Source organism: Mytilus edulis, chromosome 8 (genome assembly GCF_963676685.1).
Source record: "Mytilus edulis chromosome 8, xbMytEdul2.2, whole genome shotgun sequence".
Lineage (NCBI taxonomy): Eukaryota > Metazoa > Mollusca > Bivalvia > Mytilida > Mytilidae > Mytilus > Mytilus edulis.
In genome coordinates, this window is record NC_092351.1 from 27,533,893 (window position 1) to 27,555,836 (window position 21,944).

The following is a 21,944-nucleotide window of genomic DNA, read 5'->3' on the forward strand; positions in this document are numbered from 1 at the left end:
CCTGGCGACGGGTAGCGGAGACAGGTTAACGGGTATTTGCGACATTAAAACTACTGATGGACGTCCGCAAAGCTTCAAATACAATACAGTTATCTCTATTCTAATGCAAAACAAATTCACAATTAAATTTCAATCATTATTTTAGTGTAAAATGTTCATTAAAGAAAATTCCACGAAAAGCTGTTATCTTCTTTGGTCCCTACACTAGGTGACGTCATTGGTATGCTCCCGGCGTCAAACATAAACACCGGGCGTTTTCTGGCTTCTGTGCCGCTTCAGAATGTAATGAAATTTGATAAAAAGAAGATTTTTAGGTGCAACATGTAAGTTTTCTGGCTTATTATTCTAGAAATTACATGTCAATACATTCAGCAATTCAAAATGTCGGCTTCCTTAGTTACAGACAAGGAGATAGAGAATTTTACGCTAACTGTCATCCAATCAGAACCATTGATACAAAATAATTGCATTAGAAATATTCATGACTTTTTCGCCGAGTAGAACTTTCGAATATTTTTACTTTCTGCGTATTACTTATTGATTTGATTAGCTACATCCTGCATAATATTTGATCAACGTTTACAATGTTTTCATTTCTGACACCGCTCCCCTTTATGCTGCTTTGTACTTTATTTGTTCCCGATAAAACGTTCAATATTCTTCTTCCTGTATTGATCTCATGGCATATTAAATTATTGCTGCTGATAAGAACAATGGATATATTATCCGACTTATTTATCTCATGGTGTAGCGTATTATAGAGATGGTTAATGGAGCGCTGTCATAGATTTTAACAGTAAGTAAGATATATCAAGTAGCTCATTTCCACCATCTTATGTCATTGTCCCATAACATTCCAAGTAGCACGGTGTTTAAACTGTTCGTTAAGGAACTGCATTTGTAAACATTTGAAATTTCAGTACATGTTTCAAATCAAATACATTTGAGATATATAGATTCTTTCTATTCCAGGCGTAAGCACAGAATAGAAGTAACTGAGGATTGATCCGGCCGTATAAGATAACATAGAAGAAGATGGAAAAAGTGACCAATACTCACTGTTATGTACATATAAATAGCTTGTTAGAGTACTTCTGTGTTGACCACGATCAGTTGTGTTGTCAATATTGTCGAAAAAAACATTTGTCATGTCAAAACATCATGTCACTTGCTTCGGCGTCAGAAGGGATACAATTTTCACACACAGTTTCCGACTACATTAAACAACTAAAGGCACTTGACGGTACTTGTCAGGATATTATCGATAACAGAGACCACTGTGCTGCTGGCTTACAAATAGATGTTAGAAGATTAAAAGAGACTTTGTCTAAAAACTGTGCTATTGATGAAATAGAAAACAGCTTAAATGAAAAATTAGAAGATAATTTGAAAACGCTTTTGAATGAAAAACAATATGCTTATCATTTGAAAAGGGAGATAGAATCAGCCTATGAAAGAATAGTATTTTCAACTACACATGGAACGAACGAGCAAGTTTTCATATTGATTCATACCTTTGATTGGGAGTTGAAGCAGCTGGAGAGTAACATTAAAAATGCAATTGAAGGACTAAAAAATATAACCATCTCAGTAGAAGATTGTGAAGGTAAAAAAGACACTTCAAAAATAATCACTGTTCAAACGAATCCCAGTGAAATCACATACAGGTCTGCCATATTAAGCCAAGCACAAACTCCCTCACAATCTGCAGCAACACTTCAAGTGTTTCAGTATCATTCTAAAATTAATGCTACGGGCAAAGCTATAACTGGTATGACTGTCACCGACCAAAATGTTTTACTGCTTTGTGATTATAAATACTGTGGTAGTGAAACGGTTTCGGCATACACGGACACAGGAATATTTTTGAAAGCAATCAAGATGCCGGGTCCAATATGGGATGTTGCCATGATCCCAGGTTCTTGTAAATCCGTTGTTACGTTTAATAGCAAAATTTTGGGCTTCATCAATACAAATAAACTAATACCAATGAAGAGCAAAACTGTTTTAGGGTCAAAACATCTTGCTGGTGTAGCTGCTTCTGAAAATGAGATAATGGTCGGTGATATGGGAATAATTCACTTCTTAAACATACATGGACAACATCTTCGTTATTTGAAAATCTGGGGTTGGGCGCAGTATCTTAGTTTTGGAAGCAACAACCGTTTGATATATACAGATCATGATTCCATAAATTGTATAGACCTTAGTGGCAGTGACATTTTCAAAATTCAAATACAAGGAGAAAATATGCATAGAAAAATTGTGCAGGATCGTAGAAATAACATCTACGTCACAGGGCGGGGCACTAACTCAATACAACGTCTTTATGCGGATGGAACATTAGACCGTCTTGTTGTTGATGGTTATAACGGAGTTATCGACCCTTTAGCTATATGCTTTAACAAAGACTATGACAAGTTATACGTATCAAATAATGGAGAAAAATCAATCCTAGTATTCAGGTGTAGTTAAACAAGGAATCGTGTCTGGGTTTTAATTGATTCTGCTTTTCTAAATATGTTGTTTTACCCCTGGACTAGTATATATTTGTTTAGGGGCCAGCTGAAGGACGCCTCCGGGTGCGGGAATTTCTCGCTACATTGAAGACTTGTTGGTGACCCTCTGCTGTTGTTTTTTATTTGGTCGGGTTGTTGTCTCTTTGACACATTCCCCATTTCCATTCTCAATTTTATTTCATTAAATTATGAAACCTATTATGTAATTAATACCAGTACATTACGTATTATTTTCATGGTCATACTTAGTTTAAACATATTTATTCATAGTTGATTGGGAAACAAGTTATTGCAACTTGTATTAATCCTTCCACTTGGCGGGTACAAGTGCTACTTTGTCTGTTTTGTCTATTAGTCTGCTCTTTTTCGAAATCTACACGGGTGTCTTTTACGTGCAAGAGATATGGTTATCTCTAAACACGGGTCAGCCATTTATCGCCCCCCTTCCGACGGACGATCATCGTTTCTCTAGACCATACTCGCTAAGGATGTCGAGGGAGAGCCGAAAATTAAGTCCCGCTTGAAGTTTGTGCCTGTCCTAAATCAGGAGTCTGTTATTCAATGGTTTTCGTTTGTTGTTGTTTATCATATTTGTTTTGTACATAAATCAGATTAACAGTTACTACTTGTAGTGACATTAATATAAACAGCTACATCCGCTGATAATTGATACTTCAAGTTTAAACAAAACTTTGGATTTGAAAATTATTTAAATATTATAAAAGATTTTGGGCAGAGGAGAATTTTCATCAGATTCAGAATATCAGCTCATAGACTTCAAATAGAGTTAGGAAGATATCAAGGTATTATCAGGCAAAATAGATTGTGTATTCATTGCTCATCTGGTGAGGTAGAAGATAAGAAACATTTTTTACTAACTTGTACAAAGTATAAAGGTGAACGTTATGATCTTATTAATGCTATTTGTTTGAAATGTCCTAATTTTACCCAATTACAAAATCCTGAAAATTTTATTTGGATAATGAGTAATGAAGATGATGAAATTTTATGTAAAATTTGTTGTCTTATAGCCAAACATGAACATACTAATTAAAGAGTAGTAGAATTGAAAATTATTTGAACCTTGTCACTTCACTTGCACCTGCTACTGCTATGCTAGATTGTTGAATATGTATATATATATGCATTTGTAAATATAATTACATACGATTTTGGATGCCAAAACCTTTTAGTATAATCCCTAGGTGAATTCTGCATTAAAGGGAATATTTTTTTATTTTTGTGCACTAGTCACGAGAAGGTTAAGAGGGTATCTAAAATTCCACTTACTAACATGTCCAAGTGCGTTTGCCCATGGTCTCTTTTCCATTTTAATGACTTGTATTATTTATTCCTTCAACTTATTTATATGGATAAGAGACTAGGTCGACCTCTGTTAGCAAACTATTTCCATTTTCAATTTAATATGGTGAATTAATAAATTTTAAAACTATTTTTGCTGGCCTGGCAGAAAAAAGAAGAAAAAAAATCAAAGATATGAAACTTTGAGAGAACTAAAATAACTTATAAATAATAACAATAACAATTGTTTTATGATGTAACATTTTATTTGATGTATATATTCTATGATATTATATTCTCTTCATGTGAATTGAAATTTTAATTTTATCTTCATTATATGTTTATGTGTTAAGAATCGGAATGTATTGTGTATTGTTGTCATTATGTCCCATCAGGGGCTCTTAATTGGAAATAAAAAACTTTGAACTTTGGACTTTGTGAGAGTTTCTATGTATATATCATTTTCGACCACACACGGGTTCATTATCTGCACATAGTTTAGTAAGGCTTTTATTAGGATTATAATCTTTCTGAAACTGTAGTTCGATCGTTTGAGTTGTATAATAAATATTAGTATTTTCCTTCGATTCTACTTTATATATATGTAGCATAAGATGCCACACTACTGTTACCTTTTTTTCATTGATGTACCATCGGGACAGTCAAGGAGTTTATAAGAGATTATAACATCAAACTGTACAAAACACGAACCAGTATCGAACCAATAATCAGGGATATGAATATGAGATATACATAATGTTGAATGATTTCTTACTTTATTACTGTGAATTTCACAGAAAATACTATCAAAAATATAATGTTACAAGTACAGGACTACTGGGATGTTGCATTGTCGATTGTTTTTTTATTGCACTCCAGTGTTTCTGTTGTTTCGTTGTTTTCCTCTTACAGTTGATGTGTTTACCTCGCATTTAGTTTTTAACCCGTTTTTGTTTTCTCTCAATCGATTTATGCCTTTCGAACAGCGGCCTTTATTTATGGATCTACCATCGGAGATAAACAGTCAATCAAATTATAAGAGAGTATAACATAAACAGTGCCAATTTACTTCAGCAAAAACAGTGTTAACAAGTATGTTCTTACGGAAGAATACGGAAGCCGTAAGGGGACACACAAGACATTAGAAAATATTTTTTTTAATTCGAGATCACGATAAAACATTACCGTTTTACCGAGATCTCGATAAAAAATATATCGTTATCTCGATAAAACGAAATTATTATGTCGAGATCTCGGATTATTAAATCGTTATCTCGGATTATTAAATCGTTATCTCGATTTATTATATCGAGATCTCGATTTATTATATCGAGATGTCGATTTATTATATCGAGATCTCGGATTATTATATCGAGATCTCGGATAATTATATTGTTATCTCGGTTGAATATATAGTTTCGTTTTCTCGAGATAACGATATAATAATCCGAGATCTCGATATAAGAGTTTCGTTTTCTCGAGATAACGATATAATAATCCGAGATCTCGATATAACAGTTGCGTTTTCTCGAGAAAACGAAACTGTTATATCGAGATCTCGGATTATTAAATCGTTATCTCGGTTTAATATATCGAGATCTCGATAAAAAATGTATCGTTATCTCGAGAAAACGAAACACTTATATCGAGATCTCGGATGATTATATCGTTATCTCGATTTATTAAATCGAGATCTCGGATTATTATATTGTTATCTCGATTTATTAAAACGAGATCTCGGATTATTAAATCGTTATCTCGGTTAAATATATCGAGATCTCGATAAAAATATATATCGTTATCTCAATAAAACGAATCTGTATTTCTGAATTCGTCATTTTGTTGTTATCTAACAAATATTCAAATAAATATCAGGAAAAAAATGCAAAGCATTCATTAAAAATTCTAACGTCATTCATTTATTTAGTTTCAGAGAATAAACTAGTGGATTTCCCTAACTATTTTTAACCGAAATTCCTTTGTACAATGTATGGACGACCTGAATACCAAAACATATATATATATATATATAAGTATTAAAATACTCAACGTATTCTTTATTTTTATTTTCACGTTACCTTTGTTGTTAATAGACCTCATTTGAAAGCCTATTAATAGAGGAACAAAAGTTATATAGTCAATATGTTACGTAACGCATATTTGAGAAGTATTGAAAGACCTAAAAATAGAAATACGGCTGAACATTATGAAAAAGCTTATTTTAAATAATGGAATGAACTTCAGCGACCCGTCAGCCACAAATTAAGGAAAACTTTATACACCATTTGAAAGCTTATTAAAAGAGGAACAAAATGATATAAATAGTATGTGCCGCAATGACAGTTAGAGAGGTTACTGAGGACCTAAATGCCAAAATACACGTGAATATTAAGAAATGGCCAATTTTGAATAATGGAATGGATGTTTGGAATTTTGGAATAGACTGTCGCGACCCTTCAACCCCTAATTCCAAATATACAGTATACCTAATTCGAAAGCTTATTAATATACCATTGTATCCTTCTTTCTATAAGCTTTCAAGTAGTGTATAAAGGGGTCGAAGGGTCTGTGTTACTCCTCAAATAAGCGTTGCGGAACATATTGACTATATGTCATTTGTTTTCTATAAATAAGCTATATAAGGTATAAGGTATGTATGTAATTAGGGGCTGAAGGATTGCAGCAGTCCATTCCATTTTTCAAAATATCCATTCCATTATTCAAAATAAGCTATTTCTTAATGTTCACGCGTATTTCGACATGTAGGTTATCTGATAGTCCTTTAATATGCGTTGCGGAACAGATTGACTATATGTCTTTTGTTCTCTATAAATAAGCTTTTGAATGAGGTATAAGGTATGTATGTAATTAGGAGCTAAAGGATCGCAGCAGTCCATTCTATTATTCAAAATATCCCTTACATTATTCAAAATTGGCTACATATTTCTTAACGTTCACGCGTATTTAGGCATTTAGGTCCTCCGTAACCCACTCTAATGGTCATTGCAGCACATATTATTTATAACCATTTTGTTTCTCTATTAATATGCTTTCAAATGAACTATAAATTTTTCCTTAATTATGGGCTGACGGGTCGCAGAAGTTCACTCCATTATTCAAAATAAGCTATTTTATGATGTTCACCCGTATTTCTATTTTTAGGTCCTTGGTTACTCCTCTAATATGCGTTGCAGGACATATTGACTATATTCCTTTTGTTTGTCTATTAATAAGCTTTCGAATAAGGTCTAATGTATATCTGTATAGGGTCTGAAGGGTCGCAACAGTCCATTCCATTATTCAAAATATCCCATTCATTATTCAAAATTGGCTATTTTCATAATTTTCACGCTTATTTTGGCATGTACGTCTTCTGTAACCCCTCTAATGGTCATTGCGGCAAAATGGACATATTATATCTGGCTCAATATCTTTAACTGTTTTTACATAGGCGGTAATGGTAACGTTTTTTCCTGTAGCTCAGTCCATATCGTAAACTTGGATATGTATGATAGCTCGTTTCGAAGCTGTGACATTTTCACACATGTGGTTAAATTTTCGGGGTACTATGTGAGATTACTTTTCCCGTAAATTAGCAAACCCCGAACATCCTTTTGTGATGCGGCTCCTTGTGGTAAAATATCCCCTTTTTAACACAATAAGTTCTTTGAAAATTTAATACTTTGAACACATTCAATAGCTCCATAGTTTTTACACATTTATTCTATGTTCCTCTACTTTCCTAATCACCACAAATAATTAAGTTCAGTCATTTGTTAAAAATAGAAACATGTCCAATATCACTACACAGAGATTTTTTCTTTACACGTGACTTTTGAGTTCCTCATTTCGAGGCGCATTAGGGATGTTGTCCCATCTATAAATATGGCATGAAAAACATCAAAGGTACTGTGAAAATAAAAAATGGTAACGTTGAGTATTTTAATATATTTATATGTTTTGGTAGTCAGGTTTTCCATACATTGAACCAAGGAATTTCGGTTAATAATAGCTAGGGAAATCCACTAGTTTATTGTCCGAAACTAAATAAATGAATGAATTAAGTTAGAATTTTTAAAGAGTGCTTTGCATTTTTGTTTCTGATATTAATTTGAATATTTGTAAGATAACATCAGAATGACGAATTCAGAAATACAGATTCGTTTTATCGAGATAAAGATATATTTTAATCGAGATCTCGATATATTTAACCGAGATAACGATTTAAGAATCCGAGATCTCGTTTTAATAAATCGAGATAACGATATAATAATCCGAGATCTCGATATAACAGTTTCGTTTTCTCGAGATAACGATATATTTTATATCGAGATCTCGATATATTAAACCGAGATAACGATTTAATGATACGAGATCTCGATATAACAGTTTCGTTTTCTCGAGATAACGATATATTTTTTATCGAGATCTCGGTAAAACGGTAATGTTTTATCGTGATCTCGAATTAAAAAAAATATTTTCTAAGGTTTTGTGTGTCCCCTTACGGCTTCCGTATTGTTCTTGTCCAAAATACAGAAAAAAACCTACATTTAAAATCTTTCCTAATTTTATCACTATAAAGATAATTATTGTTTTCTCAGCGGAAAAAAACTGTTTTTGGTACACAAAAATAACAAGCATTATGTCGGATTGCACAATAATGTTCTATCAGTTAATTTACTAGTATTACATTGCCACCTAAAGGAAGAAGTAAGATCCTTATTAGGAATAACTATGTTTCCATTGTATGGCATGTATCACTGTTTTATACATAGATGAATTTTCGTTTATATGTTGTATTTGCTGTATAACAACTTCCGTAAAACAATATCAGTCAATAACGCAAATTTTTACCTGTCCTTTTTATTTGAGCATTAATATTCGAAATATTTATGTCCATTTAAAATATTATAAATGTGACACTAAATGCTGGTTGAATGCATTGGGTTTATATCTGCATTTTTTTTTATCTGTGTTTCCAATGTCTATATCACTCTGCTCAGTTGTCAAAATAAAGTTGTTTGAACGGTTTGTGACGTCAGTATACGTTAACCTGGACCTAATAATTTTGACTGGAATATATCACTGAAAACAAAATGAATGAACCGATGTTGATAGATTTGACCCGAACTTTTCACGTCCTCTTCCAATTTGGTTTTGAAACAAAAATAACCAGTGTTTTGTATCATCCAAATACACAAATACTATCCGTTAAATTTGTTTTCAGGTTTTCTCCATATTGATATTGTAAAATATCACCTACTCGACACACTATCAAGCCTTTTTGCACTCGTTCGCTGTGCTCACCCGCGGAAAACAACTACAAATTGTGACACTCATCTGATTTTTACAATATCAATCTGCAGAACACCGGACAATCGGTTTTTGTCGTTCTTCCATTCGTATACAAGTATATTACCATGTTCAGTCACTCCGTCATTCTCGTATCACGACTTTATCCATACATTACTAGCAATGTCACAATGTCTGAGGATTTCCTTCGTCAAAAGTAAATAAAGGCAACATTAGTATACCGCTGTTCAAAAGTCATAATTCGATTAAGCAAAAACAAATCCGGATAACAACTAGAACCGACGGAAACACAACGGAGAACATAAATACTGAACTACAATAAAAGCAAACACCAACAAACATTAAAACTGACTGTAGATAACAATTGCAACATTCATGACTTGATACAGGACATTTTTAAAGAAAAAGCATGGTGAGTTGAACCTGGTTTTATGGATAGCAAACATCACGCTTATATGGCAAAGATTAAATACTGCTAAAATGACAATACTATGTAGCAGGAATACAGAAAAAGACAACACAAGAACACTCAGCACAGAGAAATACACAACAGATTTTGCTCGTTAGCGGCGATGATTTCGATTACTAATATCCAATTGTAAGCTATCCATTTCTGCTCTGCAAAGTTCCAGCAGCACATTCATACGGAGTATATATTTCTCCGTTGATACAATAATCCAATTCTTGAGTTTCATATCATTATTTCCCTAACAACATGTAGCTGCTTACAAAGAAACAAGGGATTTCCATACAAATGATGGCTCATTAATTTAAAACAGTACAGATAACATAAAGGAATAAAGAATTATCTTAGAATCAGTCCTATATATAAAAAAAAATTATATTTTAATAAGTACAGATAAACAATAAATGTACTCATTCAAATTCCAGAATAACAAAGATAAAATTTGTGTAAATGAAAGTTTATTTAAGCAATATCAGTATACGGCATACAAGTAAACCTACTAAAATCATGGTTCTTGTGTTCTGTTGACTTTAAAAAACACATTTGAAAAGAGTCTTTGTTGCCTTCCAAAACTCAGGATCCAGGAATGCATAGATGAACGGATTTATGAAGTTATTTATCAAGTACGTATGATAGAGCCATAGCACAATGATAAGTCGGTTCCTTGACAAATTATCCCAGAAATCGTGCATAATTCCTTCCAATGTTAGAATGATGCCCACGGGTATTACACTAACAGCAAACACTACCGTTATTATCATAAACATTAATGTAAATTTAATCTTTACTCGGTTATTTCGTTTAAAATGTCCATAAATAGTGCATCCAATTCTACCATATAGAAATATAAAAGACACTAGAATAAGAAAATTTACAGAAAGATAAACAATGCCATAGGCAGCGCCATCTATATCCGAATCATATTCAATTTTTCCACATCGTTTTCCTACAATATTGCCCTCACTTGCAAAGTCGATATGGTCATACGTCATAGCTAGAGGCACTGCCATCGAAAATGCTAGTAAAAAAGACAAAGCAACCATTCCTCGCCTAAAGTATAAGGATATTGTTATATTTTTACATATCTTCAAATATCGTTCAACAGCAATACACATTAAGACAAACACCGATGTAAATGCTGTAGTTGTTATAAAAAAGAGTGAAATTTTACATCCTAAACTATTCTTGTAGTTCAAGTGCATCGCAAGAAATATAATGTCTAATATAGGACAAACAATACATGCTATTAGATCTGCTACGGCCAAAACAGGAACGAAGTATCTCTCATCAGAAACATCTTTAAACTGGTACCTATAAACAACAATGACTATGCTATTGCCAATCAAGCCACATATCATATAGACACACAATGCAATAATATTTCCAATACTGTTTATTGCAAATTCACTATGCCATTCCACCAAAAATTCGTTCGTCTCATTAGGTGTCATTTTAACTTGATGTAGTTATTTCGATCAAGAAATGTTCATGTATTAACCGTGTAGAAACAAGGAAGAAACCTAGGTAATTAGTTAAATATCAAATTTTAATTGAATGCCACCTTTTTGTTAAACATTCTATCTTAACAAAAGGAAGATACAAACCATTGTATGATTAATTCAATTATTGTTAGCAAAACACTATACATATATAATATATGTTTTTATCTTCAAGACAAGGAAGAAATATTGTTTAAAATGATAATCTATTGTTTTTCTGTAGCGTAACACGAATCTTAATATTGATGTGAATTGTTTTTTTTAATTGTTGTTTTATTTCTGAACTAGTCCAAGTTCAACTCGAGATGATCAAGTAATGGCATTGTTTCTTTGTAAATAATATCTAAATTCCTTATTTTTTGAAACTTCCGAAAACCGTTTTATGTAACAAAATGATATTATATGATTAGATTTGATTTGTTAATTATTATTACGTTTGGGTGAAAAACTGTGATTGAAATTCATATCCATTTCTACTTTCTGTGTGATTGTAATGCTCTTCATGTAAGTGTGGGGCGGTGATATTCTTTCAGAGAGTTTTGAAACCAAACTGCTATCATTTATCCCAATTGTACTTATTTTTACATAAATATAACACAGCCATCACTTATTGTCTTTTTCATTAGGTGTTAACTATGTTTTAGTTAGGAAATTTTATTGAAACCAACAACGCGACGACAGACAGAATTTGGAACAGGTTCGTAAAATATAGGTTCATGTATAACATTAAAATCGCTAAAAATCTTGTTTAACCTCGACATGTTCTGTATGTTGTTGTTAGAAGTAAGGAGTCGGAAGTTGATTTTGGTTTATTTGAATTCCGTAAATTGTATTTATAAAAATCAGTTCATTGCTGACAACACGTATTTGTTCCTTTCTTTTATATTAAGGATGGATACACTTGCATTTGTCTTCGTCGTATCCTTTATTTATAATGTATGGTTTATGGTTAGGAATATCATTTGTTTTCATCACATAAGGACTATTTAAGAGGGGATGGCCGTCGAGAAAATGATTTTTAGCCATATGTATTTTGAAAGATAGGACACCACTGATTTATGAACACTTTTTAGTTTTTGAAGGCTGTGATACCCGACTGAGAAATTGTCATTTATATAATATATTATTGAACTATCAGAACACATAATTATCCCAAAATTCACAAATCATTTAACTGAGAGAACTTGCAGCTACTAAAAGCTAGTTCAAAGCTACATGTTTAACGACTTATAAAATACATATGACTTTTGTACCTATTATGTCTGTTTGTTTTTTCATACATCGTTGTCAATATAATGGAATTTTATGCGACTGTTATACAAGTGAGAGGTTTAGCTATCCATAAAACCAGGTTTAATTCACCATTTTCTACATACGAAATTGCCTGTTCCAAGTCAGGAATCGTGCATAATTCCTTCCAATGTTAGAATGATGCCCACGGGTATTACACTAACAGCAAACACTACCGTTATTATCATAAACATTAATGTAAATTTAATCTTTACTCGGTTATTTCGTTTAAAATGTCCATAAATAGTGCATCCAATTCTACCATATAGAAATATAAAAGACACTAGAATAAGAAAATTTACAGAAAGATAAACAATGCCATAGGCAGCGCCATCTATATCCGAATCATATTCAATTTTTCCACATCGTTTTCCTACAATATTGCCCTCACTGGCAAAGTCGATATGGTCATACGTCATAGCTAGAGGCACTGCCATCGAAAATGCTAGTAAAAAGGACAAAGCAACCATTCCTCGCCTAAAGTATAAGGATATTGTTATATTTTTACATATCTTCAAATATCGTTGACCAGCAATACACATTAAGACAAACACCGATGTAAATGCTGTAGTTGTTATAAAAAAGAGTGAAATTTTACATCCTAAACTATTCTTGTAGTTCAAGTGCATCGCAAGAAATATAATGTCTAATATAGGACAAACAATACATGCTATTAGATCTGCTACGGCCAAAACAGGAATGAAGTATCTCTCATCAGAAACATCTTTAAACTGGTACCTATAAACAACAATGACTATGCTATTGCCAATCAAGCCACATATCATATAGACACACAATGCAATAATATTTCCAATACTGTTTATTGCAAATTCACTATGCCATTCCACCAAAAAATCGTTCGTCTCATTAGGTGTCATTTTAACTTGATGTAGTTATTTCGATCAAGAAATGTTCATGTATTAACCGTGTAGAAACAAGGAAGAAACCTAGGTAATTAGTTAAATATCAAATTTTAATTGAATGCCACCTTTTTGTTAAACATTCTATCTTAACAAAAGGAAGATACAAACCATTGTATGATTAACTCAATTATTGTTAGCAAAACACTATACATATATAATATATGTTTTTATCTTCAAGACAAGGAAAAAATATTGTTTAAAATGATAATCTATTGTTTTCCTGTAGCGTAACACGAATCTTAATATTGATGTGAATTGTTTTTTTAATTGTTGTTTTATTTCTGAACTAGTCCAAGTTCAACTCGAGATGATCAAGTAATGGCATTGTTTCTTTGTAAATAATATCTAAATTCCTTATTTTTTGAAACTTCCGAAAACCGTTTTATGTAACAATGATATTATATGATTAGATTTGATTTGTTAATTATTATTACGTTTGGGTGAAAAACTGTGATTGAAATTCATATCCATTTCTACTTTCTGTGTGATTGTAATGCTCTTCATGTAAGTGTGGGGCGGTGATATTCTTTCAGAGAGTTTTGAAACCAAACTGCTATCATTTATCCCAATTGTACTTATTTTTACATAAATATAACACAGCCATCACTTATTGTCTTTTTCATTAGGCGTTAACTATGTTTTAGTTAGGAAATTTTATTGAAACCAACAACGCGACGACAGACAGAATTTGGAACAGGTTCGTAAAATATAGGTTCATGTATAACATTTAAATCGCTAAAAATCTTGTTTAACCTCGACATGTTCTGTATGTTGTTGTTAGAAGTAAGGAGTCGGAAGTTGATTTTGGTTTATTTGAATTCCGTAAATTGTATTTATAAAAATCAGTTCATTGCTGACAACACGTATTTGTTCCTTTCTTTTATATTAAGGATGGATACACTTGCATTTGTCTTCGTCGTATCCTTTATTTATAATGTATGGTTTATGGTTAGGAATATCATTTGTTTTCATCACATAAGGACTATTTAAGAGGGGATGGTCGTCGAGGAAATGATTTTTAGCCATATGTATTTTGAAAGATAGGACACCACTGATTTATGAACACTTTTTAGTTTTTGAAGGCTGTGATACCCGACTGAGAAATTGTCATTTATATAATATATTATTGAACTATCAGAACACATAATTATCCCAAAATTCACAAATCATTTAACTGAGAGAACTTGCAGCTACTAAAAGCTAGTTCAAAGCTACATGTTTAACGACTTATAAAATACATATGACTTTTGTACCTATTATGTCTGTTTGTTTTTTCATACATCGTTGTCAATATAATGGAATTTTATGCGACTGTTATACAAGTGAGAGGTTTAGCTATCCATAAAACCAGGTTTAATTCACCATTTTCTACATACGAAATTGCCTGTTCCAAGTCAGGAATATTACATTTATTATCCATTCATTTCATGTGTTTGAACTTTTGTTTTTACCATTTGACTATGGACTTTCCGTTATGAATTTTCCTCGGAGTTATGCACATTTGTAATTTGATTTTTTTCAGTACATTCGGTACACACCAAATGTAGGTTTCAAGTTTTTTATGAGAGCTTTGAAAATTATGCAATGATTTTTGTGATTGTAATACATATGAATACATCCGAAATATTAAAGTAATGTGGAAGATATACTGAATGTTAAGTTAAAGTTCAACTTATTTATCCCAAAGAGATGCCGATTGCATGGAGATACACTTGGAAATACTCGAACAGGACCAACTTATACACTTTTATTATAGTCTTCGAGTAAACAGCATCTGATATTTGACCACCCAACATATTCATCTTTACTGAACTCAGTTGCATATGCAAAACAGATGTTGTAAAATAATTTACTAATGTAGGAAGATTAAAAACAAATTATATAGTAATATCGACTTTTCCATCTGAGCACCTCAAAATATTAAATTATTGAAAGAAAGACAACTCAAATTGTTTTTTTTTGGTCCGCTAAAGTCAAAATAACAACTAACACATATTATGATGATGAAGGCCACATATGTGACAGTTTATGTTTCAAAATCAATCATATCAAAAGATACATGTATAAAATTTGCATACACTACAATTATAAGTGCCAATTATGAATTTAAATATACAATACTTTCATTACAGTTTGAACCAATGAGCATATTATGTGATAATGAAAAAACAAATGTCATCAATTATTGAAATTGAATTTTTTGAAAAGTCTATTAATTTAGAGTGATCTCCCCTTGACTATAAATTTGTTAATAATAGTGTTACATCTCAACTTTTGGGAGCAGATACCGCTCTAATTGTCCTCCATCAAATCAACCATTAACGAACCTCTTTACAAGGTGGAAGAAGGGGAAGGGGGAGGGGATACAAATATTTTATGAAATTGAATGTCACCAAATTTCTGTACTTGATTCTCCTACGGCAGCATTTTGGAAAAAGGCTGGATATTAAAACATGTGCTTGAAGTAGTGCCCCCTTTCAATTAGAAAATTCCAAAGAGTTTCAAGTCAGATAATCACATATGTACCTAACTTAACTATTTTATACATATTTCTCAAAATTACAAAACATGATAACACAAGACTGAATACAATAAAAAATTACAGTCTTTATTTGTACCATAAAGTCACCTATGCTGCACATAAGTGTATTTAATTTCTAAATATTCTGCGAGTCTATGCGCAAAGGTATCCCCCTATCTCGCCCAAAATTCACTCCGTTTGTATCGAGAAAAACTAACTCGCAAACAAAGTAATAATGACGACAATTAGTGAAGAGGAAACTATTACAATTTGTATATGTGGTGTATTGTCTTGTCCATTTCAACAAAAGAGAAAGAAAACACTTGCATGGTTGTTATCCATTCGTTTGATGTGTTAAAACTTTTGATTTTGCCATTTGATTAAGGGCTTTCCTTTTTAAATTTTCTTCGGAGTTAACTTTTTTTGTGATATTCCCTTTTGCAAAAGAATGAGCTGACGAACCCCAAAACCGGGATGATTTAAGATGCATCCAAAGGGTAGAAGACAGATCCTGCCCGATGTGGCACCCTGTCAGTACAAGCCGGTGATATGTCGTATGTCATTCGTATAAATTATTTGGTGAGTGGACTGTTGGCGGCATATATTAGTTTGTTTGTTAAGTTTAAACATATTTATTTGTAGTCGATTGGGAAACAAGTTTTTGCAACTTAAATTATTCCCTTTCCAATTTGCGGGTGTGAGTGCTGCCTTGTAGCGGCATTAGCCTGCTTTTTTTCAAAAGCTACAAGGATGTCTTTTACGTGCAAGAGATATGGCCATTTATCGTTCCCTTCCGACGGACTATCATCGTTTCCTCAAGACCATACTTGCAAATGGTGTCAAGGGAGAGCCGAAAATTCAATCCCCGAAATGTTCATCCCGGACCGGTAATCGAACCAGGAACCTTTGTGTTAGTAGTCCGATGCACTAACCACTACACCACGGCTGTCAATAAATATAGTATGTTATTGTTATATCTCTAACGGGAAGAAACACATCTCTCAGATTACAGGCATTTTTCGTGTCATTATATGTATTTTGCAAAACATATATTGAATCATTTATTGAATAAAGTTCTACTTGAGTTATGTCATTATATATACACATGTATACTCCATTTTGTTTAATAATATCTACAAAAAAACTTCAAGTTCAGGAGTAGTAAAACACATTACAATTTTTTTAAACATTTTTGAAACAAAGTTTTTGACGCATTCCGAAACGGGGCATCCATGAATGCATATACAAATGAATGGATAAAATTGTTAATCAAGTAAGTATGATATATCCATAATACAACGATAAGTTGCTACCTTGATAATTTCTCCCAAAATTCAGAGAAAGTTCCTTCCAATATTAAAATGGTAGATACCGGTGCAATACTGACAATGAACATGGACGTGATTATCATGAACATAATAGAGAATTTGTTTTTCACTCGTTTATTCCTACTATGAAGGGAATTTAGACAACTTTCTTGGATTACAACTCTTTTTATATTGTCAAATGATACACTTGAGTCTTGGAATGTTTACGAGAAATTGTTTTCTGTCTTTCTTGATATTTTATCTGCAATGGTAACGGCTGTTATGCCTGTTTCGTAATTAGCAGGATTTGTATTACCAAAATGTGTAGGTAGATTCGGTTTGGTCTCGACGTTTGTTAATGTCTTTCCTCCATTACACTCAATATCAATTTCTATCTGAGACTGTCTGTTTTGATACTTCTCAGTTTTGTCATTTTGCAAACTTCTTGATAAACGTGCGAAAGTTACCTGAAATTTGTCTTTTCTCAAAGACCGTAGACAGTACAGCCTATCTGTCCATACAGAAACAGAAAGGACACCAGAATAATTAACGACAACGTGCTGGAAGCAATTTCATATGCTGCTCCTTCGATTGGAGAATCATACTTAATTTTACATAATGGTACATAATGTCTTTTGATTATAGTTATATAAATAAATGTATACACGTAAAGTCTGTAAGCAGGAAGATGTCCAAAATCTAAATTTCGAGGGCATGCACTGTCTCCAAATGTATATCGGAACTAGGACATAGATAAATCGACGCCAAATGCACATCCATTAGGTCAAAATAGTTTGAATCGCTAAATATGTTAAATTTTACCTGACTCACTCATAAAATTCATATAAAAATGAATGTTTTCCGCTTTTCCATAAAAAAATGAAGAAGTTTTTGATTTCCCCTAAGTTCTTTTTATAAATAAAACCCAATAAACGATACATTATATTGCTAGACAACTTACATTTAGTTTCTGTGTGTGGCTTAGTCATTTTTTTGGTTGCACTTCAGTGTTTATGTTGTTTCGTTTTTTTTCTTTCTTTTAGTTGATGCGTTTCCAGAAGGGTAGCTAGGCCATTTTTACGTGTACGCCCGAACCTCGGCGAGGGATTCTGGGGGTTCCAATCGGGTCCATTTCATAGCACCTGCTGGTAGTAGGTTCGAAGGGTGGGGCGATATATCGAATATGAGATACAATTGCTATCATTGAAAACATTTTTACGAATCTAAAACTTTTTTACGTTTAATTCATTCATTGTGTTCATTTGGAATCTAATGGTCATTGGTTTTAGAGAAAATGTCCAAAGCAGTTACTTTAAAATATGTTCATTATCAAATTAAAGTTACCATGGCGTAAAGCAATTAATCGACAAAAACACATTTTCATGTACAAATTTGTTATTTGATGAACATAAAAATGTATACTTAATTTTCAGAAATGTTAAGGTGCACTATTAGAATTCGTAAAGTGTTCTGCGAAACTCTGGTTCACGCCTGGGATTGTTCCGCCAAAGCTTAATAAGGCCTCTCTCAGTCTTTAGACTTAGGATTTAAAAAATAATCTTTCAATATTTATTCTTGAACTGGTCAAGTTTCATTACAACATATGAAGGTTTATAAATTTATCATGTGAAAATAAATTTCCGGACGGTCTGTTAATTGCGGAATAATAAGTCTGTGATTATAAAGAATACAATACTGAAAAATGAAAGAAAAAATAAACTTTCAAAATTTTGCTTTCGACAAAAATTATTAAAAAAGCCTCTGTCGAAACTTTCATGAATTCCACACTGTATTAACTGTTAAAAAGAAATTCCTACCATCCGTCAAATACACATCATTTCATTATAATCCTCTTGATATTCAGTTGATCATAGACAGTTTTGGTCTAACTTCCATAAAATTTTACGAAGGGCTGACAAAGTTATTGTTATATGTTTTATCCCTTATTTTTTTACCCCTTAATGAACCTTATGATTGACGTGGCCAACGTTTAGAATCGCTATGTCTCGCTTTTGCGACAAGTATGTCACAGGCTCGAAAAATAATGCAAACCACATATCGAGCTTCAGCAGATAATGGATTGCTTTAAAAAAAAAAAGCAAAGTGATAAGAATTCACATATTTCAGACTTTGACAGAAAATGAACAAACATATTATTTGATAACATTTGGTTGAAATAGGGAAATTTCGTTACTTTCAGTCGAAACTACAAGCCATTGAAGAAATAATTGCATGGCTACTGTGTTTTTTCCAGTTCTTTTTATTCTATTTAGATTAAAATATCTTTTTATCAAAATTCAAGTGTACGCCCGGGCGTTTTGACGTAAACGTAGCTACGCGCATGGTTTCCCTCGGTTTTAGTTTGTAATCCGAATTTGTTTTGACTTTCGAACAGCGGCATACTGCTATTGCCTTTTTTTTTATACAAAGATGCAACTTACTTCAATATTTTTTTTTCATATTTTCCAAAGCCTACATTTATGTTCATATAAATAAATGAAGTGTTACAAAAAATTTCACTATTAAGAATAAAAGTACTTTCTATCCAGGACTAGAGTCTAGACGAAATGCGCGATTGGAGTATACAATTGTAAGCCTGTTTTTTTTCAAGAGTTCTGAAATGCATATGTGAGGATTTTTTGTACTCGTCCTGTTGAAACAATTGTTCAACCAATGCAGGCATAAACTTAATTTCGCAAATAATATACGATGGTCTTGAATAATAGATTCTAGGTACTGACGTTGTTTATTATATTGATAACTTGTTAGAGTATTATCTTATTTGTCTTTGTAAATTATTGCTTTGACTGTTTTTTTGAGTGATAAGTTAATGTATTTAAATTACAAAAAATATGGATTCCTAGTACTTTTTCACGAATAAAATGCAAAAATGGCTACTTCCAGTGTCCTCAATGTCACTTCCGGTTGTCTTTTTTACAAGGTCATATGTCGCCAAACCTTTTGTATAAGGTCATATTGCTTTGTAATGAACCAACTAAAGGTAATAATAGATTAACCTTATTATTATATATTTCAGGAGCACTGAGTCCTATAAGATGCAATTAGATTGTTTCAGACAAAATGTAACAAATCTTCATTACAATAAAGTGAACATTTTGCACGTGTTCTTTTATAGATATATTTAAAAATGTTGGAACAAATGCAAAAATAAGGAAAAGTCAAAATTAAGAACTTGACCTTGACCTTTAACCTTGACCTCATTTTCAAAAAGGTGTAAAGACCTAATAATCAGAACAAATACAATAGGTCTTTCCAAGGAAGAGTGGAAAGACCTAATTATTTATAGAATTATTTTATTTTATTTCTGAGCGCGCATCACCCAAACAAAAGTCAATTTTAAACTCCAGCGGTGTTCAAAACACAACTGACTTTGCAATTCCAGTTGTGACTCAATCATGTGCAACGCATGTTTTATTGGAATTAGAACATGACTTTGTTTCATAAGCGAAAGAACGAATTTATATTAGAATACCGGTTTTACCTACCTTGAGATAAATACTTTAAAAGTAACTTCAACAATACAAAAATAAAGACAAATAACAATGGTACTATTATACCGCTGTTCAATAGCAAAATGAATTTATTCACACACTGCCAAAGTATTTTAGAAAAATATAGAAGAACACGCAGTACCTGAATATTAGCATGTGTATGTATATTTACAAGATTAAAGTCATATCAAACTTCAAAGTAAAAATAAAGTTGAACCTTACTAATATACTTGAATGGCTTAGTTTAACTCTTAAAAGAAGTCAGCGTGATGTTTTCTTTTCATGGAAAAATCCTGTATATTATCACAATCGTCAAAGATGTACTTCCCAGACACTAATTCGCCGATATTTTCCCGTTTGCAGTGACCTTAACTACGAGGCATTGGTCAACGCACAGCGCATGTGCGAGGATAAACTATGATGAAAGAATGTAAACACACGTGCCCTTGAATGCAAATATAGAAAAAAACCTCTGAAAGAACAAATTTAATACAAGTAATTTAACGACTGCCGAGGAATAGCTTTATTATTAACAAATGGGAAAGGCATGGACAATATAAAAACAAATGTCATGGCTCTTACAATTTCCCCATATGTTTTGCTTTCCACGTAGTCTTTTATCAACCTGACGATCCGGCAAACTTCTATTCATTTAATTTTAGTTGTAATAATAAAAGCGTATATTCATCAAAATTCTATTGATGAGTGAAAGCAAAAATGTATTCAATATGGTTTTTATTGTCCGACCTAGAGGGTAAAGTTTCATGTAGGATGTAAAAATATCTATCATCATCTATGTAAAGTGTGAAAACTATATTTTTTCAGAAAAATATCTTGCAAGTTTGTTTCAATCGGATAAATTCTTCTACAGTAGAAGATCAGGTGGAGCCAATTAACTTTTTTTTACCATATAGTCATATTAGACTGTCTGGATAAAAAGCAAATGTAAATTTCCATAATGTGACCGTAAACTTGTATTTAAATGTTGTCATAGTGTAGGGGATCTACGTGGCCGAACTTGTCGCACTATTGTATCACCGCCTGTTGGAACCCTGCAGGTGACAGGTGGGTTCTACTCAAGTCTCAGTTGACTAGGGTTGTTTGTTTTTCTGCCACATTTCTGTGAATCTCTTGGCACTCCTACTTCCAATAAAGACTAATCCACGAAATAGCTTATTAGTGGTGTAAAGGCGTCAATAAATCAATCGGTTATAGTGTTATTCTTCTAGGCATCAAGGACACAACAATTATTAGGCAGCTTTACCGGAATACTAGCATAGCATGCAAAGGGG

At 32.4% G+C, this 21,944-nt stretch overlaps 1 protein-coding gene across 1 annotated transcript; it reads left to right on the top strand.

The window, feature by feature from the left end:
- The first annotated feature begins 665 nt into the window (after positions 1 to 665).
- LOC139485248 (uncharacterized) lies at positions 666 to 4,251 on the top strand. Its single transcript, XM_071269548.1, has 2 exons — positions 666 to 796; positions 973 to 4,251. Exon 2 carries the CDS (start codon positions 1,036 to 1,038, stop codon positions 2,473 to 2,475), a length of 1,440 nt encoding a protein of 479 aa, XP_071125649.1. The 5' UTR covers positions 666 to 796; positions 973 to 1,035; the 3' UTR covers positions 2,476 to 4,251.
- Positions 4,252 to 21,944: the final 17,693 nt, after the last annotated feature.